General features: G+C 42.8%; 1 protein-coding gene across 1 annotated transcript in view; it reads left to right on the plus strand.

Moving 5' to 3' along the window:
* The window catches only part of LOC141918062 (netrin receptor DCC), a 629,575-nt gene that overhangs the window by 584,131 nt on the left and 21,427 nt on the right, over positions 1 to 24,017 (plus strand). The window contains exons 22-27 of the mRNA XM_074812087.1: positions 2,002 to 2,067; positions 4,380 to 4,542; positions 11,743 to 11,969; positions 14,858 to 14,974; positions 19,123 to 19,282; positions 20,384 to 20,385. Of these exons, the coding sequence (XP_074668188.1) occupies positions 2,002 to 2,067; positions 4,380 to 4,542; positions 11,743 to 11,969; positions 14,858 to 14,974; positions 19,123 to 19,282; positions 20,384 to 20,385 (735 nt within the window). The remainder of the gene's footprint in view (positions 1 to 2,001; positions 2,068 to 4,379; positions 4,543 to 11,742; positions 11,970 to 14,857; positions 14,975 to 19,122; positions 19,283 to 20,383; positions 20,386 to 24,017) is intronic.

A 24,017-nucleotide genomic window follows, 5' to 3' on the forward strand; every position in this document is an offset into this window, starting at 1 on the left:
CTCCAGGTGCCAGTCACCGTACTAGAGCCAGAAATGAAATGGGCAGCTGTTTACACAAATACTTGTACAATGAAAATGTCATGTATAATGCCTTGAAAAGTGCACTTATGTTAATTAAAGAAATACTCAGCTTCAGAGTCAGGCATGCAGGGTTGGTTTTTTTTGAAGTCTCCAACATCCTGACTAAATTTTCCGATGTGTTAGGCTCCCGCTAAGATGTTTCAGTGTGGGCTAAACATAAAAAAAATAGTAACATTTAGCAATCTCCCATGGAGATAGCTGGTTTCCTAAGCACAGTATAACCCCAGGGTCACAACATACTCGCACGCTGCGGTGTAATACTATGAATAGGGCTGCTTTAGAGTGTCATCTTGGTAAACAGAATTACTATATACCTTACATTTATCTCTATTTTGTCTGCTTTTACAGCTAAACATTTTGCAACCTTGCTTTCTTGGGATCAAGTTGTCATAGCTGTGCAATTACGCTGATTGAAAAGATGATTACATTGAAGTCTCTTCTGATGATAATCATCTTCCATTTATTTAGGGCCATTCATCACAAAATACTTTCCAAATTGGTAGACAAAGTTATGCACGTGAATTTCTTCACAATCCACAGAGATACAAGTACCTCTGGAGAGGAATGTGGCAGTTGTTTAACAGTGCACAGCAGCAACAAATAACTGCAGGAGAGTGAGAAACTGGGGGGTTTTGTTAATCTGCCAAGACATCGTTGTTGTTTGATGTAGAAGTCACCTGAAATAATCCCTGATAATTCCCTGCCCTGCGCTAAATTTTCAGAATTTTTACGTAACTCCTTCACCAACCAAACCCCACCCTCAGGTACTATTTGTCTGACCTAAGGGATGGTAGAGTCAAAAAGACAGTGTCTTACGGAGTTGGTGTTGATGTCTGTCTTGGCAAAAAATGTCTTCTCCCTGAACCACTGTCCCAGCAGAGCACTACTGGCATCAGCTGAGCTTGTGCCCCCTGGGAAGGTTCATTTGACATAAATGAAAAAAGAATTAGCTTTAGAGGAATGAAATGACCACATTTTGGGCTTTGCTATGGTGCAGTACACCCATACCAAGAACAGGCTGTTGGCATAAGCTTGGTCTCGGCCAGAAGAGCAGCTTTTACCCCAAACCTCTTCTGCCGTGGACTTTGACTGCCCAATCCCATACCAGTAGAGATGACGAAGAGCTTGGTAGGCCTTTAGCAACCTTTGCAACTCTCCTCTGTCAGACATGAGGAAGCAGATACGCTGGTCTTGGCAGAAATGTGGACATACCATCATGGCTGTTTAGCCCACAGCTGATAAATAGGAGAAAATAAAGCAGGGGAAGACATGAACACCTCAAATTTTATTATATTAATTTGGAGTACAAATGTGCCTCAACAGCCAAAATGGTTTTGGAATAATAATTATATCCTTTCTGGTTTTCTTTCCTTTTTTTTTTTTTTTACATCAGGGTTAGGAAAGAAGCAATATTTTTCTAAAAACCAAGCAGTTGTGGAGTATTTCCACAACAGTGTTTCCACAGGCAGGAAACTAAATTAAAGAAAGCTTGCTTAATAGTGGTGGAAAGCCACCTGGCAGGTGGAGAACGTGCCCATGATTTTCTCTGCAGCACCCCGTCCCTCTGCCACCGTTCCAGCCGCTTGTGTACAAAAGCAGCTGTCTGAATTATTCCCGTCACCCGTGGAGGGGGCACAGACGGATGCTGCCATCACACCTTAGTTTGTCACTCTAACGAGCACATCTGGAGGTGGGGAAAAAAAAAACCCAACAGAACAAGGCAAGCTGCTCAAAGGGCTGAAATTCAACTTGCTTTCAAAAACCTCCTTTGATGGCAGATTTTCCCCAGCACATACGGGATGACTTTTCCTGCACTGTTTAATGGTTTAAACATTGTCAGACAGGCGCCGTCTCGAGCAACAAACTTGACTTTGCTGGTTTACCTGTCACGCCATATCTGATGCATATTTCTGCCAACAGGTCGTCACGGGGATGGCTCTTACTGGCCAGTGGACACCAACCTCATTGACAGGAGCAGTCTGAACGGTAAATACAGGCTCCGTCCAACAATTAATTGCAGTTTTAGTGATAACCCCCTACTTTTTGTCTCTTTATTGCTCTCTCTTTCCTCTCTCTCATGGTTTGGAGACCACTCAATGTGCCCATGGGTTGCACAATTGTTGGTTTGTACGGAAGAGTTCTATCGGCCATTGAAAATCCGCTCCGTTGTGCAAAATATCTGCTGCAAAACAAACAGAAATGTTGACAAAAAGTAGGGTCAGGTCACCATGTTTTCTGCCTTGGCTTTCTTAAAACTGATCCCCAAATCACCCATCAGATTTCCAGCTGATTCAGTACTCCCAAAGGTACGTCACTGGGTATGACCATCCCATCGCAAGAGATTCTTTAGATATATCTCAGGCCATAGGAATGCCTCTAAAAAAATAACAGCTTAAAAAGAATTGTAAAACACGTTTGATGTTATTCTATTTCAATTTAAGCTTTCTGCAGAAGATACCATTTTTTTTTAATTAATTCATCCTGCCCTAAAATAGGAAGAAATGAGAGGAAACCCCGTGGATTTTCCGAAAATAACGGAACCTAATCAGTGCCAGCTGGGGTGTAGATAAGCTATCAATAACTTCTTATTCCTGACCCCATCTCCGTTACCTAATGAAGCATTGTCATCTCACGTTGTTGAATGAAACAATAGACAAGATTCCCTCAAACGTAGTATCAAGAGAGGTTTGAAAGTACAAAATAATTACAAGGCACATAGCTGATTAACTCGCACTGATTATTTTCCTCAGCCAAGACAAGGAGGGAATGCAAAATTTTGTTACCTTTTTGTCTTACTTTGCTACAGCCAACACATCGCTGTTTAACGCTTTTGTCCTGCTCTTCGTAGTAATTCATCACAAATATAGGAAAACTGACTTTTGAGAAGTAAAGAGAGCTTCCAGGGCCTGCAATAAAGGGTAGGGAGAGAAAAAATTTTGTTTTTCTTGCTAGTCGCTGTATTTTATATGGTATATTCCTTCAATGCCTTTTACTCAGCATGGAAATGAAAAAGAAATCAAACCTCCAAATCTTTGGGATTTCTGTACTGGACCGTGTAATGCTGAAAGGATGGCACTGCCAGCCTCTTGTCTTCTTCAGTTGCCTAAAAAAGCTATGAGAAAAGGGCAAATTATTTGAATAGTATAATTAGTTAAATAAAGAAAGGATACTAGGTCAGAAAATCAAGGCAGAATATTACAATTAAATTACATCACCAACTAAAACAGTTATTTGGAAAGATTTGTCCTTTTTTTTTGCCTTTCACATTCAGTTGTACTAAAGGCAAAATGAAATCCCAGTCAAGTATTGTTTTGTTTGTCCGTGGGAGGTTGGGGGGATGATGCCATATGAAAACTCTTGCGTAACGTTTCTTGTGAAATCTCCGACGTGCTATAGCACAGCTCTTCCTTTTGTATCCCCTTGCACCAAATATTTAGTTTTTCTGCAAGCTCCAGTGGAAAGATATTTTGGGGTTTGTGAGTTTGCAATCTTATAGGATGCTTGTAAGATTGCCTTAGCAGACAGAGCAAAAGGATTAGTCGCTCTTTTGTGCAGGTGTCCATAATGTACGGCCCAACGCCATGCAAATAGAGGTGTTATCCAACAAGATTAGAAAAATATAAACCGTGCTATTCCCAGTGCAATGGGGAAAATATTGCTGAAAGCAAGGGACCAGTACTTGAAGTCAGGTTGACTGGGACTTGACACCAGAAATGATGTTATTTTCAGTCCCGGTCTTGCTGCTGCATTGAAACGAAGCAGCTCATCGCTTCAGGAGATTGAGCCCTTAACCTGCTCAAGTGTTGCACGGGGATCTGGTCAGCACAGCAATAAACAAAATATTATTGTGATGTGAGACTGACTGTGGGGTGAATGCAGTCCTGACAAATGAATCGGGCATCCAGGTTGGCTGATACACAAGATGTGTATTTGCCTGTAAATACCGAGAAAGACTCTATGGGCTATAAAGAAAAAATCCATAGTCCCCGTGTTTCCATTTTCAGCTGATAAAAGCAAAAATGAGCTGAGAGTTATTGACTCCCAACATCAGGTTATTAACACCCAGAAGATGCAAAGTCGTTACTGCTTAAATATTTTCCTGTTTGCTATACCACTGAAATGCAGCGAGACATAAATTTCAGCTCTTTATGGCACCCTTCTGCACCCTCCATCTGCTTTTTCAGAGGAATTCATTCCACCTGACAGGCTTTATGTGTTTTATTTTATGGGTGTCTCCTAAAGAAGGAGAGGAGCAAACCCAGCACTAACCATCCCCTCGTTGTCTTGTCTTCTTCCAGAGCCCCCCATTGGGCAGATGCACCCTCCCCACGGCAGCGTCACGCCCCAGAAGAACAGCAACCTTCTCGTCATCATCGTCGTCACCGTCGGCGTCATCACCGTGGTGGTGGTGGCGGTGGTGGCCGTCATCTGCACCAGGCGCTCCTCAGCGCAGCAGAGGAAGTAGGTTCTCGAATCACGGGATGAAAGGAAAAGGCTCAGCTTCAAAATAGATCTGGGCGATAACATTGGAATAGGCTGCCCAGGGAGGGGGTGGAGTCCCCATCCCTGGATGTGTTTAAGGGTCGTTTGGATGAGCTGTTGGGGGATGTGGTGTAGGGGAGAACTTTGTAGAGTAGGGCTGAGGGTTGGACTTGATGATCCCAAGGGTCTTTTCCAACCTGAATGATTCTGTGATTCTGTGATTCATACTGTGGAGACGTGAGTTCTGGGACTGAGCTGCATTTTGGGGCTCGATCTTTTGATTTTGGAGGTGTCACTCATTGCTGGTGAGTGGAGAATATCCCCTGTCCTCCAGGCTGCAGAGTAAACCATGGAGAATAAGTACCCCTGACATGGCGAGGCTTGAAAAATAACTCTGCCATGCACAGCTCTCTGTTGTTTATATTGCCAAGTATCATTCAGACACAGGAAAGAATCAATTCCATTGATTTAAAGGGAAAAAAAAAAAAGTATTTGTCTGTGCCTGGTGATGCTGTCAGACTTTCTGACTCTGCAGCCCTGCACCCGCACAGCTGAGAAACACGGAGAGTCCTGCTCACTTGCTTACCTTTGGGAGGACGTCATCCTCTCCAGACAGTCTGTCTCCAAAAGTCTTCCCGTAGAAAGCATCCAGAACTGTTTCTTCAGATAATTCTCATATACTTGAAAAAAAAAAAGAAAACAGTCTATAGAAAATTATGGGGAAAAAATCTTTAGGACTCCTCTGAAAGGCTATAGAAGGGCAGCAGTGTAAAGCACAAAGCTTTTTTCAGTTTTTGTGAGAAATTAGATGTGGAGTCAATGAGTTTGAAACAGAGCTGGGTTTGATGCATTTAATGCACTGAAAAGTATTATACTATTTTTTTATGATTAATTCATTGTATTATTACACTATTATGAGAGACTGGACATAAGAAGGTGAAGTTTAATCATAGTTTGCTCACCAGAATGATAAATATTTGCACGGGCCAGACATTATTACATTAGTCTACACTGATGCTTAGAAAAGAGTGGCACCATGACCGAAGGGATGGTCAGGGAACCAAAGAGCTCCCACATTTGCTGAAATCAGCTTGGGGCTGGTGAAGCATGGGCAGATGGCAGCTTGTAGTGTTCTACAGTCACCAGGCCAAGTGCTTTGGCTAAAGATGGATATTTGAAGGTAGATTTTTTAAATGAGAATGCTCTCATTTAGGAAAAAAAAGTAAGGGCCGAGTGCTGGGGTAGTTGAATGATGAACTGATTTGAAAATCTGCTTCATAGTGAGAAAATCAGGCCATCACCTGAAGGCCATGGAAGTTCTTTTGATCTGAGTTTGGTGTTGAGTAGAGTTTGGTGAATCAAGGCTAAAGCTCTCTTGAGTTTCTAACAGCAAAAAGGGAATTACAAGAGAAAGAAAGAAACAGAGATTCATCTATCCAGAATTGGGTGTCAAAAATAAACTATTCAAGTTTGAGTTAATCAACCTTGACCTCCTCTGTAGCCCTTGGGGAGGAACAGGAACGTTCAAAGAATCATTCATCTTATTCTAAGACATCGGAAGACTTGCCATTTGAAGGTGCTTATTGCTGTCCGTTGATTAAAAAATGTGAAGCTGGTAGATCTGGATTTGCTTTTTAAGTTTTAAATGTCTATACTATGGCACCCAAGTTGCCCCAGACAGTTTCTGCACTGAAAGTGGGGAAAAAATAGGGTGATAAAAATTAAACAATGGATCTTAAATTTAGCACAAGGGGAAAAATCCTGAATTTCCTCAAAACAGAGGTTGTTGGTGGAAATGACTTTGTTTCTGACCTGCCTGGAGAGATGCACACTGTGCCATAAAGAGTTTAGATTCAGGCTTTTATTGGCAGCTGGTTCGTAGTTTAAAATCACTGATGAACTACTGAACAAAAGGACTGCAGTAAGGGCAAAGGCCAAGTCTCGTTGGATAATGCATGTGTCCTTCCCCAGAACAAAAACTCGCAGGTGATGGAATAATCTCCTGTAAGCCTTCAGTGGATGAAAGTCATATTTCTTAAGTTAATTAAAACTTGGCTGAACAAAGCACAATAAAGCATATTACACAGAACAACCTGATACTGACCTAGGTGGCTTAGTAGGTATTTTCTGTCTCTGCCATCTAGGGAAGAATGAAATATCAGCCATACAAACCCTGTGACAACTTGACACCAGTAAAAAATAGGGGACAAAAATGTGAGTAAAGATTCAGGTGCAATAACTCACCCAGTTGGGCATAAGAGGAGTGTATGGCTCCTGCAGTAATTGAGATTCATGCCCTCACCGTAATTACATCTTCCGCAGCACGAGGTGCTCGCTGCCCTGCGCTGGCAGCATCTGCTGATGTGGTGCCAGGGAGGATGGACGATGGGGCCACCCATCAGCTCCATCCTTCAGGTCCTGGTCCAGGCAGGTCAGTTCAGAGCTTAAGTTTAGAGAATATGAATCCCCGTTGAATCTTAAAATAAGGGAAAATAGCACTTTGTGTAGGATACACCCAAACTGCAGGACTCGCTCTTCCAGGAATTTTTTCCAGGCTTCAAGGTATAACAAAAATTACAGAAGATTTAGCCTATGGACCAGTAACATGAGGTTATGGCCACCACAGGAGAAAAGGTGAAGGTGGACATCTAGTCTGAGCCTGGTAGGTAAATAGTGCATATTTAAGCCATTAAAAAATGAAGTGTCTTGAACAAGTGCCCAAGCAATGAGTATGTTGAGTGGGGGAGTGGCGTAACAAGAGGCTGCAAAAAATAAACTAAGACTAATTTACTTAATAGGGATGTGTCTATACATTTGGGAAGGCTTGGGGAGGCATTAGCCAAAGCGTAATCAAACTCAAACTAGCGGGGAATGAGTTGGCAGCTACTAAAGAGCCTCCATATTTCACTGCTGAGTTCCCTGGAGATGCTCCTGGGTTTTGGCATGTCCTCTGTGCTGGGGTGGCTCATTAGCTGGGGTGGCTCATTAGCTGTGGCCACTGCCCCATCTCCCGCACTGTGGCGTGGGGCTGGATCATACCACGGGGGAGAGGCCCTTGAAGCCAGATGATAGGAGAGACAGGTACTAGTTTCAGCTTTTCAGAATGGCTGGCAGGAAGTAGAGAGGCCAAAATGAAATAATTTTTCATCTGTAAACACTGGGGGAGATTTTCAAGAGAAAGAATCTTTTGGGTTTTGGGTGGTTGGGTGGTTGATTATTTTTTTTTTTGTACAGGATCTCTATACCAGTTAAATTTCCTTTAATACAGCCCAAAAGGCAAAGTGCACATTTTTGCCAGGTTAAGAGTAAAGAGTGGAAAATATAAAATATTAACTCAGGTATCGGAAGGATAATTAAGGTGAAGTAAAGTTCACATTTATTGTTGAGTATCTTCAAAGTGCTTTTCAAACAGCAGTGCAGGAGGCTCAGGGTTCGTGCAGGACGTGGTTACGGCTTATGGGACCGTTGTTTCTGCGTCCTGCCTCCAAAACATCCCTGCTCCATCAGTAAAGACCATCCAATCAGGCCAGGACTGGATGGTTACCCCTGGTTTTTTTATAAGCAAAAACTTGTTTTGCCCAGAACAGTTTATTTCTGAGATCTTCAGATAGAGACATCTTCAACTGTTGTTAAAAAACTAAACTAGGCTAAAATAAACCGACCTTAAGTGTTTTCTCTGGGGTAATGTAACTGTAAAATGAAGGCAATGAAGAGTAATCTCACTCTGGAGTATTTGAAAAATTATCCTGTGTAGCATGTGTATATTGTTGGGAGTTATATGGGTGTGTTGTATAATGGCTGAAGACCCAGGGAGCGTTGTGCTGGAAACTATAGACAACAAGAAAGAGTTTTGTCTCCAGAGAGTTTATATATTTTGAAAGTACAGCGTAAGTTCTATCATTTTTCAAGATTGCATGACCATAATATATATTTTAAGGGCAGAGCTGGACTCTGGTTTTATATCCATCCTTAGAAAAAAAAAAAATAATCATTATGGTATGCAAGCTGGATGCGTTGGATGTTGTAAAATAATTGAACAACAAAACGCTGCCATCTGAGATCAGTTTTTCAATTCCAAACTCCTTGTCTTCCCCATCCCTGCTCCAGTTATAAAACGGGTAATGGACTAAATTTGAATCCCACTGTAAATCTCCACACGAACTTCCGAAGCATCGCTTTCCATTGCTGCAGCGGAGGTTTGAAGCCGATGGTGAAGCGTTTATGACTTGTCTTCTATAGATGTCATGTGCTTGTCTGGTGCAGCAAAGAGCTTGCCTCCCTCTGAAATTGAGGGTGGATGCGTTTTTAGAGGCCGAGCCTCAACTTCTGTATTTTCTAAACAACACATTCCAGGGGAGGATTTATTTTCATTTGTTATTGATGACCTTTTCGTATGCATTCCTGGCTCTGATTCAATTTGCTACTCACGGGCTGTCAGAACATCAATAATTTGTGAGAAAAAACAATGCAAACTGGGCTAGATCATTGCATATATTTTTAAATGATATCATTCCTGTAGCGGGTTTGTAGTTATGGTTGGAATGACACATTCGTTATAACCCCCTGTTTTGAGTTGTGTATAAAATTACTTTGGGGCTGAAATTTCTCTTGCCTAGCTCAAGCCTGGAGAAGTGAATTATTTTCAATTGAAAGTGACAAAAAAGCTGCTGTATCCCAAAGTGAAGAAAGTAATTCCTTGTTTAGAACCAAAATTATGGTCTTTTTTTTTGAATGAGACAGAAAGAATTTTTAACTTCAGGTGGGTTATACCTTAAGGTCTGAATGAAAGTGCTCATAATTATTCTTGTAGGTGCTAATCAGGATGGTACTGGGTCTGTGCAAGAAGGCATTAAAGAACTGACTTTATTCCATGGTTGTTTTTTTTTCCTGTTCTTTGAAATACTATCATTTTAAATTATTAAGTTTTGGCAATTAGCAAGTAACAGACTAAACATAGGAAATAATTATGACCAGAAGCCAACACGCTTATTTCTTGTGGGCTGTAAACCAAAATCTCTGAACAACCCCAGCCTCGCCTCCACTGCTAATTTTCCAGATCACATTTGAAAATTAATCTTTAGAGCTTTTGGGGTACCAACCACTCAAAGGACCTAAAACAATTTCTGCCTTTAAGGGTTTTTCGCAGTTTGAGGACTGCGATAGTTCTGCTAAATTAAACTCTCATTGCCATCAGCTTCTGGGGATGAGGCAGGGCTGTTCCCTCGGTGACATTTTAAGTTATTGGGTGTGTTTGTTCCTTCTCTCGAAAGCAAAATGTTTGGTGGTGCACGTAGTTGTAACACGCATCTCCTGCTTTCTAGATCAGGCTGAGAAAATTTAGCAAAGACCAGAAATTGATTCAACCAATTGGAATTTCTTAAAGTTTAAAATTTCCTCGAGCTTTTTTTTTGGTAAAATAATCCCATGCCACCTTCCACAATCCTGCGTGCGGCGTGTGATAGGAAGGGCAGTTATGTGAGCACACCTACACAAATACAGGGAAGGGATCTTACCCCTGGACTCGGCACTGGTGAGGCCGCCCCTCGATGTCTGGGTTCAGTTTTGGGCCCCTCACTCCAAAAAGGCCATTGAATGACTCGAGCGTGTCCAGAGAAGGGCAACGGAGCTGGTGCAGGGTCTGGAGCACAGGTGTGATGGGGAGCGGCTGAGGGAACTGGGGGGGTTTAGTGTGGAGAAGAGGAGGCTGAGGGGAGACCTCATGGCCCTCTACAGCTCCCTGAAAGGAGGGTGCAGAGAGGGGGGATGAGTCTCTTGAGCCAAGGAACAAGCGCCAGGCCAAGAGGGAATGGCCTCAAGCTGCGCCAGGGCAGGGTCAGACTGGCTCTTAGGAAGTGTTTCTTTGCAGAAGGGGTTGTTGGGCGTTGGAATGGGCTGCCCAGGGCAGGGGGGGAGTCCCCATCCCTGGAGGGGTTGAAGAGTCGGGTTGACCCAGTGCTGAGGGATCTGGTGGAGTTGGTAACGGTCAGTGTGAGGTTCATGGTTGGACTGGATGATCTTCAAGGGCTTTTCCAACCGAGATGATTCTGTGATTCTGTGAAATTATGTGTAAAGCACAAGTCCTCAGGACACTAGGAGAGGTTTTGCATTGCTTTCCGTGGATTTGGGAAAAAGCCTTCCCTTCAGGAGATGCAGAGCTGTCTTTTGGGGTGAGCATATGACGGGTGTAACAAGTAGCTGAGGGCACTCAGTGCCCCTGGAAATCAAGGTTTACTTTTTTTGTTACCTGAAAGTGCACGTGAATTTGAAAATATTTGCCAGCAGCTTTTTGTATACACAAGTATTTCTACCTTTCCTTGGCAGACAGTATTATTACTTTCCTTTCACAAAGTACATTGAGATGTACAAAGTTAAAAACCAGGGGTAAGAATTCTTTTGGATTATTGAGCAAAAACACTAACAATAAGCCAGAAAACTGTTCTTTCAGAGTAATTTAAATTGATAGATTTCTGGAAAGACTTTCTCTACAGCTGTAAATTAGACATTTTACTCCATATTTAAGGAGCGTATTTTTTCTTTAGAATAGAAAAACGTGTATTTTGTTATAAATAGCCTGTGTAGTCAAGGGGAGGTGAAAGTCTGAGAGCAGCAGAGCAGGGCCATCCCCTCATGGCACGGTGTCGTCCCCAGGGAAGGTGGCCCACCAACATGTAATACCTGTACATAAAGAGAGGAGACTTAATGTTGCTCTGGGAAATGTTACTCTGGATTTCTGAGCTTTTCTGTAATAAAAAAACTACTTTAGTGTATATTTAAATAAATACGACATATGCTGCACACAGTTATGGAAGGTTTAAGATGCGCATAACTCAGTAGAAGCGCGCTCAGCAGTTTTCAGTCGCTGTTTTTAGATGCAGACCCTCCACGAGTGCTGCTCTTCCTGAGATGAAACTGGACACTTCCCTTCTGTTCCAGGAAGAGTGGTTTTCCCCAGTTTCTACACCAGTTGGTGCAAAAAAAAGACCCACCTTGCCGAGCCCTAGGCCCATCCCCTGGAGAAAACTCCAAGAAACATAGGACCACACCAAGATAATTGGTGTCTTTGAAGGACACAACCAGAGGGGTTCCTTAGAAAGACTCCAATGAGGAGACATCACTCTTTTAGTCTCGTGAAGGGGAAAAACATTCTTACGTGTCACTTTTGATCTTTCTTTGCTGCAGGAAACGTGCAACCCACAGCGCTGGTAAAAGGAAGGGCAGCCAGAAGGACCTGAGACCCCCCGATTTGTGGATACATCACGAGGAGATGGAGATGAAGAACATCGAGAAGCCAACGGGCTCGGACCCTGCAGGAAGGGACTCACCGATGCAGAGCTGCCAGGACATCACCCCCGTCAGCCACAGCCAGTCGGAAACGCAGCTGGGGAGCAAGAGCACCCCGCAACCTGGTGAGGGGCTCTGAGGGCAGGAGACAGAAATTGGCTGGGTTTCACTTCTAGATGTGGGGAAATCAGCATCATAGAATGGTTTGGGTTGGAAGGGACCTTTAAAGGTCATCTAGTCCAACCCCATTCCATATACTCATTTTTTTTTTCTCCATCACCAACATGTAAATTTTACTTAAATTAATTCAATATTGGTGGTTAGTGACTTCAGTCCAGCATGTGGAGTCTCTGACAGAGGGCAAAACCTGGCAAGATCCAGGAGGAAACTGGAAGAATTTGTAGCTCTGCTATGGGTGCTGGGAGAGATGTTCCTAGATGATTTTTGCAGTGGTTTCAAAGTAGGGGAAACCCCATCAGTTTTGATTTTTACACCATTCTAATTTTTGAAGTTCAGGAATTCAACTGGAAGTCAAATGTTATCGAATTTGCATACCATGCGAAGAGAAAAGGAGAGGAAAGAGAGGAGGCATGGAGAAGTAAGTGGGGAAAAAAAGAAATAAAAAATGGAGCCGAGGGAAAACATGATTAGGAAGAAGGTCAGCAGCATCACCAGGAGCAGAATTTGGGCCAGGGAGACTGAGAAAACTTACAGATATGAAGGTAGACATTCTGTAAGAAAAATATGGTTTCGGTGAAGTTTCCTCCTCCTTTTTTTAACCTTAGTGCACACAGCACATCACAGGTTTCACTTGAGCTGATAACATTTTTTCCACCATAATGATAGAAAGTCTTGGGAGAGGCAGGTGGCGTGTACAGAGGGGGATGAATTTGTCTTGAGTTCATCAGGAACACATTGCTTGTGGGTGACAGAGTGAAATAACTCCAGAATATCGGTTGGGGCTGTAAGTAATGAAGGTGACTTTTTCAGATGCCACTGCTGGTTTTATCCCTGTTCTGTAGCTCCTGTTTTTGCAGGGGAAGAAAAGTTTAAAAGGAGCAGTTTTCAAATTTCTAAATGAATCTAATTTTCTTTTTCTGACATTGTGGTTTGGGCTGAGAGTTTACTATGTAGAAGAAAATTACGACAATGATTTCTGTTGGTTTTAACGCAAAGGTCCTCGTTATATCAGACATTGGGAAAACACTACCAGAAGATTCCCTCTGCCTAAACAGATATTGCTGGTGATCAGCAGAGCTGATCCAGGGCCTAGAAAGATCAATGTGAGAGCTCCATTGATTGCAGTAGGCTTGCAATCGAGTGCGTGGTAGGAAGTCATCACAGCATATGAGCAAGTTAATGACAAAGGCTGGGCTGGATGTTTTATGTGTAAACATCTTGGACCGTAAATAAATGCCTTTATGTTCTCTCCATTCTGTAATCCACAGTTCAGTAATACTGCCCGTGGCTTTTCACTAGCAATTAGCTCTTTGAATGGCCATCGATAGAAGACTTGGCATTTCAGTCCTGCAATTCAGAGAAGAGTGATTTGGGGGAAAAAAAAAAAAATAGTCTTTTCATGCAAATCTTTTTTTTTTTTAAGGAATATGCGTTTACTTGGATACATCAGAGATGAATAGTCTGAGTGGGTCTTAAGCTTACCTGTATGACAGTATCAAACTGATTTCATCCATGGTTTATTAAAATAGCAAAACTAACATAAATATAAGGTTCATGTGAGACAAGGTATGAAGAGAGAAATACAGATTTTTTTCCATTGCAATTCATGCCACCAAACATCCACTTCCAAGCACACTTTTCTTCTGACCAGTGTAACCTCTAGAATCTTTAAATACTTCAAATATTCTATACTAACGTGACTAAATTCAAGCATCCATATTTCAATACCTAAACAGAGAGTCTAATATATGTAGCTGCTGGGACAGTTTTAAATTGGACTGGACATTAGGCAGCGTATCTCAGCTCTCTGATCGAGGCAGATGTGCAAGGTGTGGACCAAATAAGGGGAAGATCCAGGCAAATCTTTAACTTGCCATGGTTTCTGTAGAAAAAAAAACAAGATGCACAGGCTGGAGGAGCCACTGTGAATTACTGGGTCTGTAGTCTGGACAATCAAGACTTAGAACTTGGTGGCATCTGACAAGGACGGTCGTTTTCACCCTTCAGATGTATTTCAAAGGCCAGTTTTTGGCTGCCAGGATTTGTAGATACCTGCACTTATGCAGCATTTTTCTGGTCTTGATGCTTGATTCTTAAAATAAGTTTATAACAGGGTAGTTACAAGGAAAATGTCATATTTTTATGAAGTGAGTGGTGTTTTCAGGATAATTTCAGAGACAAAGAAAAAGGGGACATGATATCTTAATTCTCTTACAGAAAAATGCAAACAATAATTTTATTCAGAAAAGGCAGCCAAAAGTCTGTGCAGCTCTTTGCAGGGGTGACATTTAATGATCGGTTAAAATAACTGAATCCTAAAAAGCCTATTGATCTTTTTGCGAGATATAAGGTGAAGAGATCAGGGGGCTGGAGCAGCTCCCCTGTGAGGACAGGCTGAGAGAGTTGGGGGGGTTCAGCTGGAGAAGAGAAGGCTCCGGGGAGACCTTAGAGCGGCCTCCCAGGACTGAAAGGGGCTACAGGAAAGGGGGGAGCGACTCTTGATTGGGGGGTGTAGGGATAGGATGAGGGGGAATGGGTTTAAACAGAAAGAGGGGAGATTTAGATGAGATGTAAGGAAGAAATTCTTCCCTGTGAGGGTGCTGAGGCCCTGGCACAGGTTGCCCAGAGAAGCTGTGGCTGCCCCCTCCCTGGAAGGGCTCAAGGCCAGGTTGGACGGGGCTTTGGGCAACCTGGGCTAGTGGAAGGTGTGTCTGCCCGGGGCAGGGGGATGGCACTGGGTGATCTTTAAGGTCCCTTCCAACCCCAACCATTCTGTGATTCTATGATTCATTTACAGCATCTTCAACTAAGCCACTGCGTTGTTTTTCTCTAGGTCCTGAGACAGAAGATGTTGGAAGCAGCATGTCCACATTAGAGCGCTCACTTGCTGCCCGCAGAGCCACCCGTGCCAAGCTCATGATCCCCATGGATTCACAACCAAACAACCCTCGTGAGTACTGGGACCTTCTCCCAGCCCCTTTCTGCACCCCCCAAGCCATACTCACTCAGCTGAAGATCTTACACGATCTTTCAAATATGATCTAGTTATGCCTCATGAAGTTAAATAACATCAGCAATGTTTTCGTTGTCTAAAAAAAAAAAAAAAAATAAGGCCTGGAAACTTGCCAGGGCTTCACAACGCATCAGTGGAAAAACTACGGAGAGAGTTCAGTAATCATACTTCTGCGAGACTCAGCCCAGGCTAAGCCTAAGAGCCATCGTTTCTATTTTTACCAGGTGGATAGTGATGGATAATTTCCTCTCTCTCCCTGCTATAAAACTTTAAAAACAGGGGTAAGGGTTCAAGCTGCCAGAGCACAAGGCTTTGCAATACACAGATGTAAATTGTGATGTTATTACTATTATTAATAATTGCAATCAGCTGGACATTATTGCAGTTTTATGCTATATTTTCTTTTGTCTATTGTAGTTGGCCACACACATTAAAAACCTATGTTTTTTTAATATGGTGCAGCTCTCTTATAAAGCCACGTAAATGAGGAGAAAAGATATTTTTAATAGGTGTTACATTTTAGTGACCACAGTGCATTTATCATTGAACAAATTTCATAGATGAAGTGCATCTTTTTCAAAGCAACAAAGTACACAGAAAGGCTGGAGAGCATTAGATAGGTTCTCCCATCCTGCAGAACTTCTCAGAATTTCTGAAGTGACCTTGTTTCACATCTGAGCAAAAGAAAGGGATAATTGAGAGCCTGCAGGCACCGGAGAGAGGGTTTGGCACTGATCAAGTTCCCAGTGGAGGATGAGGCTTTGGGTCTCCACCTTTCCTCTGATCAGTCTTTTGGTGGCTCTCAGCTTTTAGCTAGAAGTTCTACCTTTGACCTCATAGAATAGATCTGATCAAAAATCTGTAGGAATTGGTATAGCTGTGTAAATAGTCTGAGGTAAGAAAATTGAGCATATACTGACAGAAATCCATTTCATCACAAAATTTCTGTCTAGCTCTGATGGGTTAAATATAAGTGCCTATTTGTAGGTTTGTGGAAGGGCACGTCACAAATGATATATTAAAAAAAAAAAAAAAATAGAAGGAACAGAATGAAGGAGAGGAGAGGGAATAACCTACCATGCCTTTGTTCAGTAAATTACTTAGGAGGAGCAGTATTGGTTCCCTCAATTTGTGTTCATTATGGGTGCAATTCAGGTCATGCTGCTCAGCCTCAGCACCCAGCCCTTGCAAGGGTGCCCGGGGAGAGACTGAATTCCAGTTCTTCACATGTTAGGCTGGACATAGCACCACATTTCAGTCTCCACCCTCTTTTTGACCTGGAAGAAAGGACTCTGGGTTGGGGCAGAGGAAGCTCTTACACCAGCTGGCCGTGTCCTGGGAAATATTCCCATCTTGTAACCACAGTAATCTCACAATTGGGCAATTTGCCCTTTTTTTCAGTGGGATTCCTCCTAGCTTGGCCTGGGTCAAAGGAGAGCAACAGTCCGAGAAAATGAATAGACTTGTAGCGGTGTAAGCAAAATCAGACCCAAATCAATTGTAATTAGGATGGGTCAGTAGCAGCGTTAGTTAAGTAAAAGTCAAGTCAACATTGTTCTACACCTTATAGATAAAAGCGCTCTTAAACCTATCCATTTTTTTCAGCCATATGCTGCACTTTGAGGAATGATGTCCTCTTTTCTATTTGTATTTTCAACAGTATCAATCTAATCTACAACGACAGCATATTATGATTGTTTGCAAATAATTAAACTCAGCTTTATAGAAGCCTTATTTGTGCAGGCTGAGTTATGTTGACTATGTTTTTTTTCCCCTGGAAGATAAAATTGAGGCTTTGTCAGATTAGATACTTTAATTAATTTCTCTCCGTTTGCCTGATACTGAAAGAAATCATCAGCAGTGAGCGATTAAATAGATTGAAGAAGGAACATTGTAATTCTGAAGTGAAAAACACATACAATTAATTGTAAAATACCAAATCTGGAAGGATTCACGCTCTTCTCAACAATCAGTATTTGCAGTCTTTGAGAACAAATATACTCCATAATGCGCCTTTGCTTACTGAAGTGGAAGGAGCATAAACCAGAGAAATTTGATAAGATTTTAGTGATATCTTTGATGGCTCTAATGCTACTGGAATACAGGCAGTCACAAACACCAAGGCTGTTGTATGGAGAGGAGTATTTATAGAGAGAAATGATTGAGAAAGTCTTTGCAGGGTATCACATTCAAGTATTGTAGGTGTATTTCCCCTGTTTTCTGTTTTGTAATCTTTACTTATGGAAGACAAAAATAAAATGCTCACAGAATAAATCCGATTTCTGCTACGTTTTGTGGGGAGATTTTTTCTCTTTATCCCCCTCCCTAAAATGGCAGAAAATCACAATTCTTTCTTTTTTTCAGGGAAATATGAACATATCGACTCAGTTGCTTTGGCAGCCTCTGGAGTGCTTGAATACAATTCAAACTGTCCTACTTTGTCATTTCTGTAAGCTGTTCTTGGGTGCTGCTTTTTTTTTTTTTTTTCCATGATACAGTACATTTTAAATGTAGACCAGTGTTTAGGGAGCTCCATGATTTGGTCAGGGAATTTCTGCGTTCAGTGTCTTAGTATATCAATATTAAGTGCAAATTCAATTGCTGACAGGCTATGACAGACCAGATTTGTTGTCATATCTGCTTGAAATTGCAAAGATTTGCTGAAAATGTTTGATGTTACCTTTTCTCTGGCTTCTCTACAATAGAGTACTGCAATGAATAGTAATCCTGTCTTATTTTAAAAATGAGAGCGCTCGGTATCTACACCCAAAAAAAGAAATGGAGAAATGGACTTTGAAAAACAAGTTGTTTTTTAACAGGATTCAATAAAGAGTGATATTTTTCACTGTAACAGCAATGTTATAAATATTGTCAATAAAAATGTCTTACACAGACAAAATGAAATGCCTGAAAAGTAGAAATTCTCTTCTAAGAGTGGGTGAATTGAACCCAGACAACTCTGAAGCTCAAATCACCCAGGTTAGCATTTCTTCATGAGTTTTCTTCACCTCCACACTTGCCCGTTACCTCTGGAAGCGCAGCGTTGGCTCGTGGAAAGCCACACGCTTGAAAATACCCTCGGCACTGCCGTGACTTCTTGTGTGACCTTGGGCAGGTAGCCCATTTCACCACTGTGTAATGGATGTAGTAGGAGCTAGAAGTAGTCGTAATGACTGTCTTAAAGTTTACAACGTTGTTTATAATTCATGTGTGAAAGGTGCTCGGTAAGCCAAACCTTATCCTCAATGCTTATTGTTTAGCTGGGCAAAACTTTAATGAGAGTTTCTAAATTTTTCCTGAAAGCTACAAAGACATTTATGATTTGTATAGCGTTATTACCACCCACTCTTTAAGCACTGATTGTTGAAAATAAAGGCAATAACTCACAGGAAAGCCCGAATTCATCACGCTGTGATCCTGGTTTTCAAATCAAAGCTTAAATTCAACTTAAGAACTCAACTTCAACTTCAGACTAGTGCTTTGCTGGCACATCTCACCCCCGTTCCTTACAGGCTTGGGCATTCCTGAGCGAGGAATGACACCCAGCCAGCCTCAGCTGATGGGTAAACACGGGGGTCCTGTGACGTTGAGGACATTCGAGGGTGTCAGGGACGTTGGGGTGAAGCTGGCAGAGGTGATGGAAGAGTTTGAAGAGCCCACATGCCCCCAGCACAGCACCTGAGGGCATCAGGCTCTCCTAAGGCATCAGAAATGGCACCAGGGACCTGGGCTTAGACAACTGAAACAAGCCCTTATATTGCCCGAGCCATTCCTTCTCATTTATTTGTCAGGGGATATAAGGCACCGCTCAAAATGTGGCTGAGTAGCTGGAACACAGACAAAAAGCTGTTTAATTTTACAGATAAGTAATTGCAGAGTGCACCTGCAATTATCCAAAGAGGCATATTTCTGTATACAGATGTGGATTCTGCGGGCAGAAGCATGATTTACACCGAGCGTTTGGGTACTTTGCTGAGGAAATGTCGTCGTTTCTGGTTCCCTATTGACCCTCTAAGGGCTTTTTTTTTTTTTTTTTAATTTTCCAAAACCACTCATTTAGTCTCTCTCTTCTTCTTTCCTTTCAGCTGTGGTCAGTGCCATTCCAGTGCCAACACTAGAAAGTGCCCAGTACCCCGGGATCCTGCCGTCCCCGACCTGCGGATACCCACACCCGCAGTTCACCCTTCGGCCGGTGCCGTTCCCGACCCTCTCCGTGGACAGGACCTTTGGAGCAGGAAGAAGTCAGTACATGCTTTTCTTCTCCTCTTTGCTGTTAAAGTGCTTGGAAATTAGTTGTTTTCTGGCACTGGGACGTATAAATTCTACCCAACAAAAACAATGCTGCCATGGTTTTTGGGCGCCAGGGGAAGTTTGGTCTGGTAACAGCAACTGGCTGTGGGCTGCCTCTTCTCCAACAGCAGCTCCAGTTGCAATTTCCAATCTGTACTGAACGCCTTAAAAGTTAAAAGTCACCGCATCTCTAATCCAATCCTGTCTTTTCTGCAGGTCTAGTCAGGCATTTCACTGTACTTTAATTTCCTTTGCTTTATTCATAAGGATCTTCCCAGAAAAATGCAGGCTTCAAGGGCTCTTCTTCAGGCAGAATCTAGTATCATCACTCACGAAAATCATCCGTGATAGCACTTACACGACCTCTCCACACAGTGTCTTCCCAGGCTTAGCTGCCCTCGCTGCTAGAAACATTTTCTTCAATATCTAACTTGCTAAAATTTAAGCCAATTGTTTCTTGATTCGATTGTAGCGGGCATAGAGAACGTAGAAAAAGAGATTTTTGTTCCTCTCCGAGATCCTTTTACACATGTGAATAGCATTATCCCGTCTCGCACCCCTCGTCTGTTCTCTGGAGCGAGCTCTCTAATTCCCATTTGCTCCTCTGCAGTAATAGATTGGTGTTTTGTGTGCTCCCATAACTATTCCTCACCTCACCACGATCGGGGGGAAGCACACGCACGCAGCGCGAGCCCCCAGCCTCACCTTCACGACTTCCTTGTAAGCCTCAGCCGCACCGGCAGCCATCTGTTCTTTGTTTGAGCCTAACGAGCGTGCTCTGGCATATTAATTATAGTTGGAGGGCTCATATTTTCCTATCATTCTCCCTTAACTCTACTGCATATCAAGTCTGAATTATTGACAGATTAATGTCAATCTGGTACACCTATTTTTCTCACATCGCGGAGAGTCTGTGCTGCTGGTCCACGGGGAGCTCATCTTGAAATGACTGATTTTTCCTCCTATTTGATTGTTGCTTTCAGTCAGTTCAGACAGGTCCTCGGGGACCGGTGATTGAAATCCAGTGGTGGGATTGTAGGTAAAAGGTGGGTTCAGGTGTTCTAGTCATCCCCCTAATGCCATTTCCCCTCTCTTCAGTGTGGTTGCTGAGTTCTTTTCAAAGCTAGATGGCAATTTTCTCCGGAGGGCCTCGCTTGCATAATCAGGTTTTGATCTGCTGCTTAAATTAATACCAAACCCACCACAGATGCAACGCACGGAAACAAAGTAGATTCAGTTTCTTGCCTGCCATACGTTAGATGTTGGGGAATAAAAAATAAAATTATCTGTCGTGTGCCTCATCACGGAGATAGAAGCAAAAAAAACAAGATTGAATTTTTTGCTCAGTCGTCATCATCCTGACCTGCTGATAAAGGACCTGAGCATCTTCAGTCCTCAGATCCAAAGTCCAGCTGTCAAAGTGGGGGAGGTTTCCCGAGTTCTGCTGATGCCTCGAGGGTGCAGGCAGCTCAGCTGGTAAATACTGTACAGAGCAGTGGCTGGGACCCCCCCCCAAAATCACACATCCCTGGTGCATTCAGCTTCTGCCTGAAGCAGCCACTCACTTTACACCTGTAGTAGTCTGGAGATGAGATTTTCAAACAGAGGAATGTCTTTGAAATCCTGTTGGATCCAAAGGCAGTTCTGGGGGTAGGTCTGTATAGAAAGGTACGGGTTTGCCCAAGCCTTTCAAGTGTGGCACGCTTGAGACTTGCACAGAAGATTGCTAATACACAAAAGTTTTCTGCAAGAAGCTTGAGTACGAACCAGCTTTAATTATTCAGAAGACCTGATGGGCCTTGAAAAAGCTCAAGCAGTGAAGATTTCAGATAATTTGGGAAATTTCCCATTAAATAATTCAAAAGCAGTGGATGTAGCCTTGTTTGCCTAACGGCTATTTCAGATTATTGAGGTCTGGGTAATCAAGGCTGCATGGTATTTTGAAAATTATCTAAGCCCGCTACAACATGCAATGACAACCTGTTGCAACCTTGTGCTCTCTGGTGAAGGCTGTTGACTCCCAAAGCTCCCAGATCATAGAAAATGCCTCCAAATGAAATATTCTCTTCGTTCGCTGTGCCTTACATTTTCACCACCACGGCAACGAAGCGAAGGCACAGACAAGGACGTGGAAATAGTGTTTGTTTTCTAGTGGCACTTGACACTGTCAGAACCAGCCAAGCAGTTCACTGGGTTTATATAATGGCAGTGTTCATTACTTTTCAGTCCGAGGAGGGATGAAGGGATATAAAAGTATATTTCTAATATGATGCCTGAAGCTTTTCTCAGCACCGGTGCTGTTGATGCCAGCGCTGGCGATGTCAGCCCATCTGGAAGAGCGGTCAATCTCCAGCGCATCCGACCGAAAAGCAGCTGCTTCATTCGTGGCTCACCCCCCACTGCCTCACCGACCACCCCGCTGCAGCAGAGAATGGGGATAGATCAACGAAATTACTCTTAACGCTTTGAGTTTGTTTGTTTGTTTTGGGGGCTGTTTCCATGATCATGCGGTTGAGAGCAACTCGCGGTTAAAGAGACTGCAGAGACAATACGTAAAGCTTTTTTGTGTGTGTTTTACCCCTCAGTGATGAAAAATTCACTTGATACTTGACCAATTGCAGCTGTGTCTGAAAAAAAAAAATACCCAGCAATAATTCCTCTGAGACAGAGCCTACCTGCGGTACTGCATGACCGAGCACCCTATTGATCAAGATGTAGCAATCCCTGAATAAATCATACACCGTGCCATTAGCGAGGGTGTTGCTTGGCATCCTGTCATACAGGCAGTGCTTGAACACTTTCTTCTGGTTCTGAAGGCCTTTTTCATTGACCCAAAAATTGGAGTGCTGCAACTTGTCTTTAGGACAAATGTTCTGCTGAAGAGGAAATGGAAAAAAATGGGAAGGAGAGTCAGGCCCCAGCTAGAGCTTGAATAATAAACCATCTTGCCTGTTTGACTACCAGCCATAAAATCCGATGGTTAAATATAATTTTTTTCCAGACAAAAAACTTCTCTGAGCTATAATAAAATGCCTGTTGTCTGGTCAGCAATCCTTCCCGTGGCTTGCCTTCTCCTCCAGGCTTCTCCAGAGCTCTGTCGCACCCGCTGCTTAGAATTTTATCAAGGCAGCTAGGAGAAGATGGTGACGTGCCTAGTTTGCCATGTGTTAGAGAAGGAAGGGCATGTAGGGATAACACGAGGGGCAATGGCTTTAAACGGAAAGAGGGGAGATTTAGATGAGACCTAAGGAAGAAATTCTTCCCTGTGAGGGTGGTGAGGCCCTGGCACAGGTTGCCCAGAGAAGCTGTGGCTGCCCCCTCCCTGGAAGGGTTCAAGGCCAGGTTGGACGGGGCTTTGGGCAACCTGGGCTAGTGGAAGGTGTCCCTGCCCAGGGCAGGGGGCTGGCACTGGGTGATCTTTAAGGTCCCTTCCAACCCAAACCAGTCTGTATTTCTATGAAGAGAGAAGATGCTCTTGTTTTTTCCTCTACCACAACTATTGGAGATGCTGAGCTATCAGAGACTCCAGTAGGGAAAGACGAGAGCTGGAGGAAACCATCTCCCACTTGGAAGGTACTGAGGTGGCCCCAGCCCCATCCTGCCCCATCCCCATCCACACACAGGTCAGCATGAACAGATCTAGGTTGTGGTCCCATCCCGATCACACTTTTACAGGAGGCAGAGCACTTTTCATCAGGCTCACCCTAAACACTACGGCTGGTCTAACAGCACCGTTTTTAGAGGCATCGGTGTATTGCCCCAACACTCCACACGATGAAAACTTGGCCATGTTTAGAAAGTATGTATTTTTAAAAATAAAGAGATATTATTTTCTGGTATTAAAAAGAAAGATTGAAAATTGTGTAAACCAGAACAATCAAACAACAATTATATTGATAGCTTGAGATTATCATAGAAAAGTATTATGGAATGGAGATAACTTTATGTACACTAATCTGTTAAAGTGAGAGGCACTAAAGGAAATATTTCCTGAGCACATTTCCTCTTGGAGCTGGCTCTGCAGTGAGCTCATCCAGCTGGGAACCTTAAATCCCTTCTACCATAGAAGCTGCCTTCTAGACTTCGTGTAAATTCTAATTTTTATTCAACAGTCCGGTTTGGGTTCAGCAGGGGTTGCAACATCTCACAGAAGTGGGATGAGAGCTGTACTGGAGTTGTGTGTAGGGTCCTGCTTAGCCCTTCACTTCCTCTGTTCTCCTCTAGAAATGGAATCATCAACAAAGCAATTTGGTTTTTTTTTTTTCAGTACGTAATTCTTTGGATTTAACCCCATATGGTTTAAAAATGGTTCTGCCACTTTCCCATGATTCAGCTTTAGATTAGTAATTTTTTAAAAGTATTCCTCAAAAATATTCTTTGGGATGTACGTAAAATTGTGTGAGAGTAGTAACCTGACAATAAAATGCTAAAAAATTATTAGTGGTTGTGCTGTAATATCATCCAAAGATCCCAACAGGAATAGAGGCCTTGTCAGCATCATATGGGTATATAGTCTTGGTCACATGATATTTACAACCTGTATAAGTTCCAAACTATAAAGTCATTAGTAGATAAGGAATAAAGTTCAGTCATTTTAAGTCCCCATCCACCACCACGTACTTTGAATTGTTATGACCTTTTGTTTTCAATCCGCATTGACTTTTTCAGTACCTCAGACTGTGGCAGAGCC

The sequence above is a fragment of the Strix aluco genome, chromosome Z (assembly GCF_031877795.1).
Source record: "Strix aluco isolate bStrAlu1 chromosome Z, bStrAlu1.hap1, whole genome shotgun sequence".
Taxonomy (NCBI): Eukaryota; Metazoa; Chordata; class Aves; order Strigiformes; family Strigidae; genus Strix; species Strix aluco.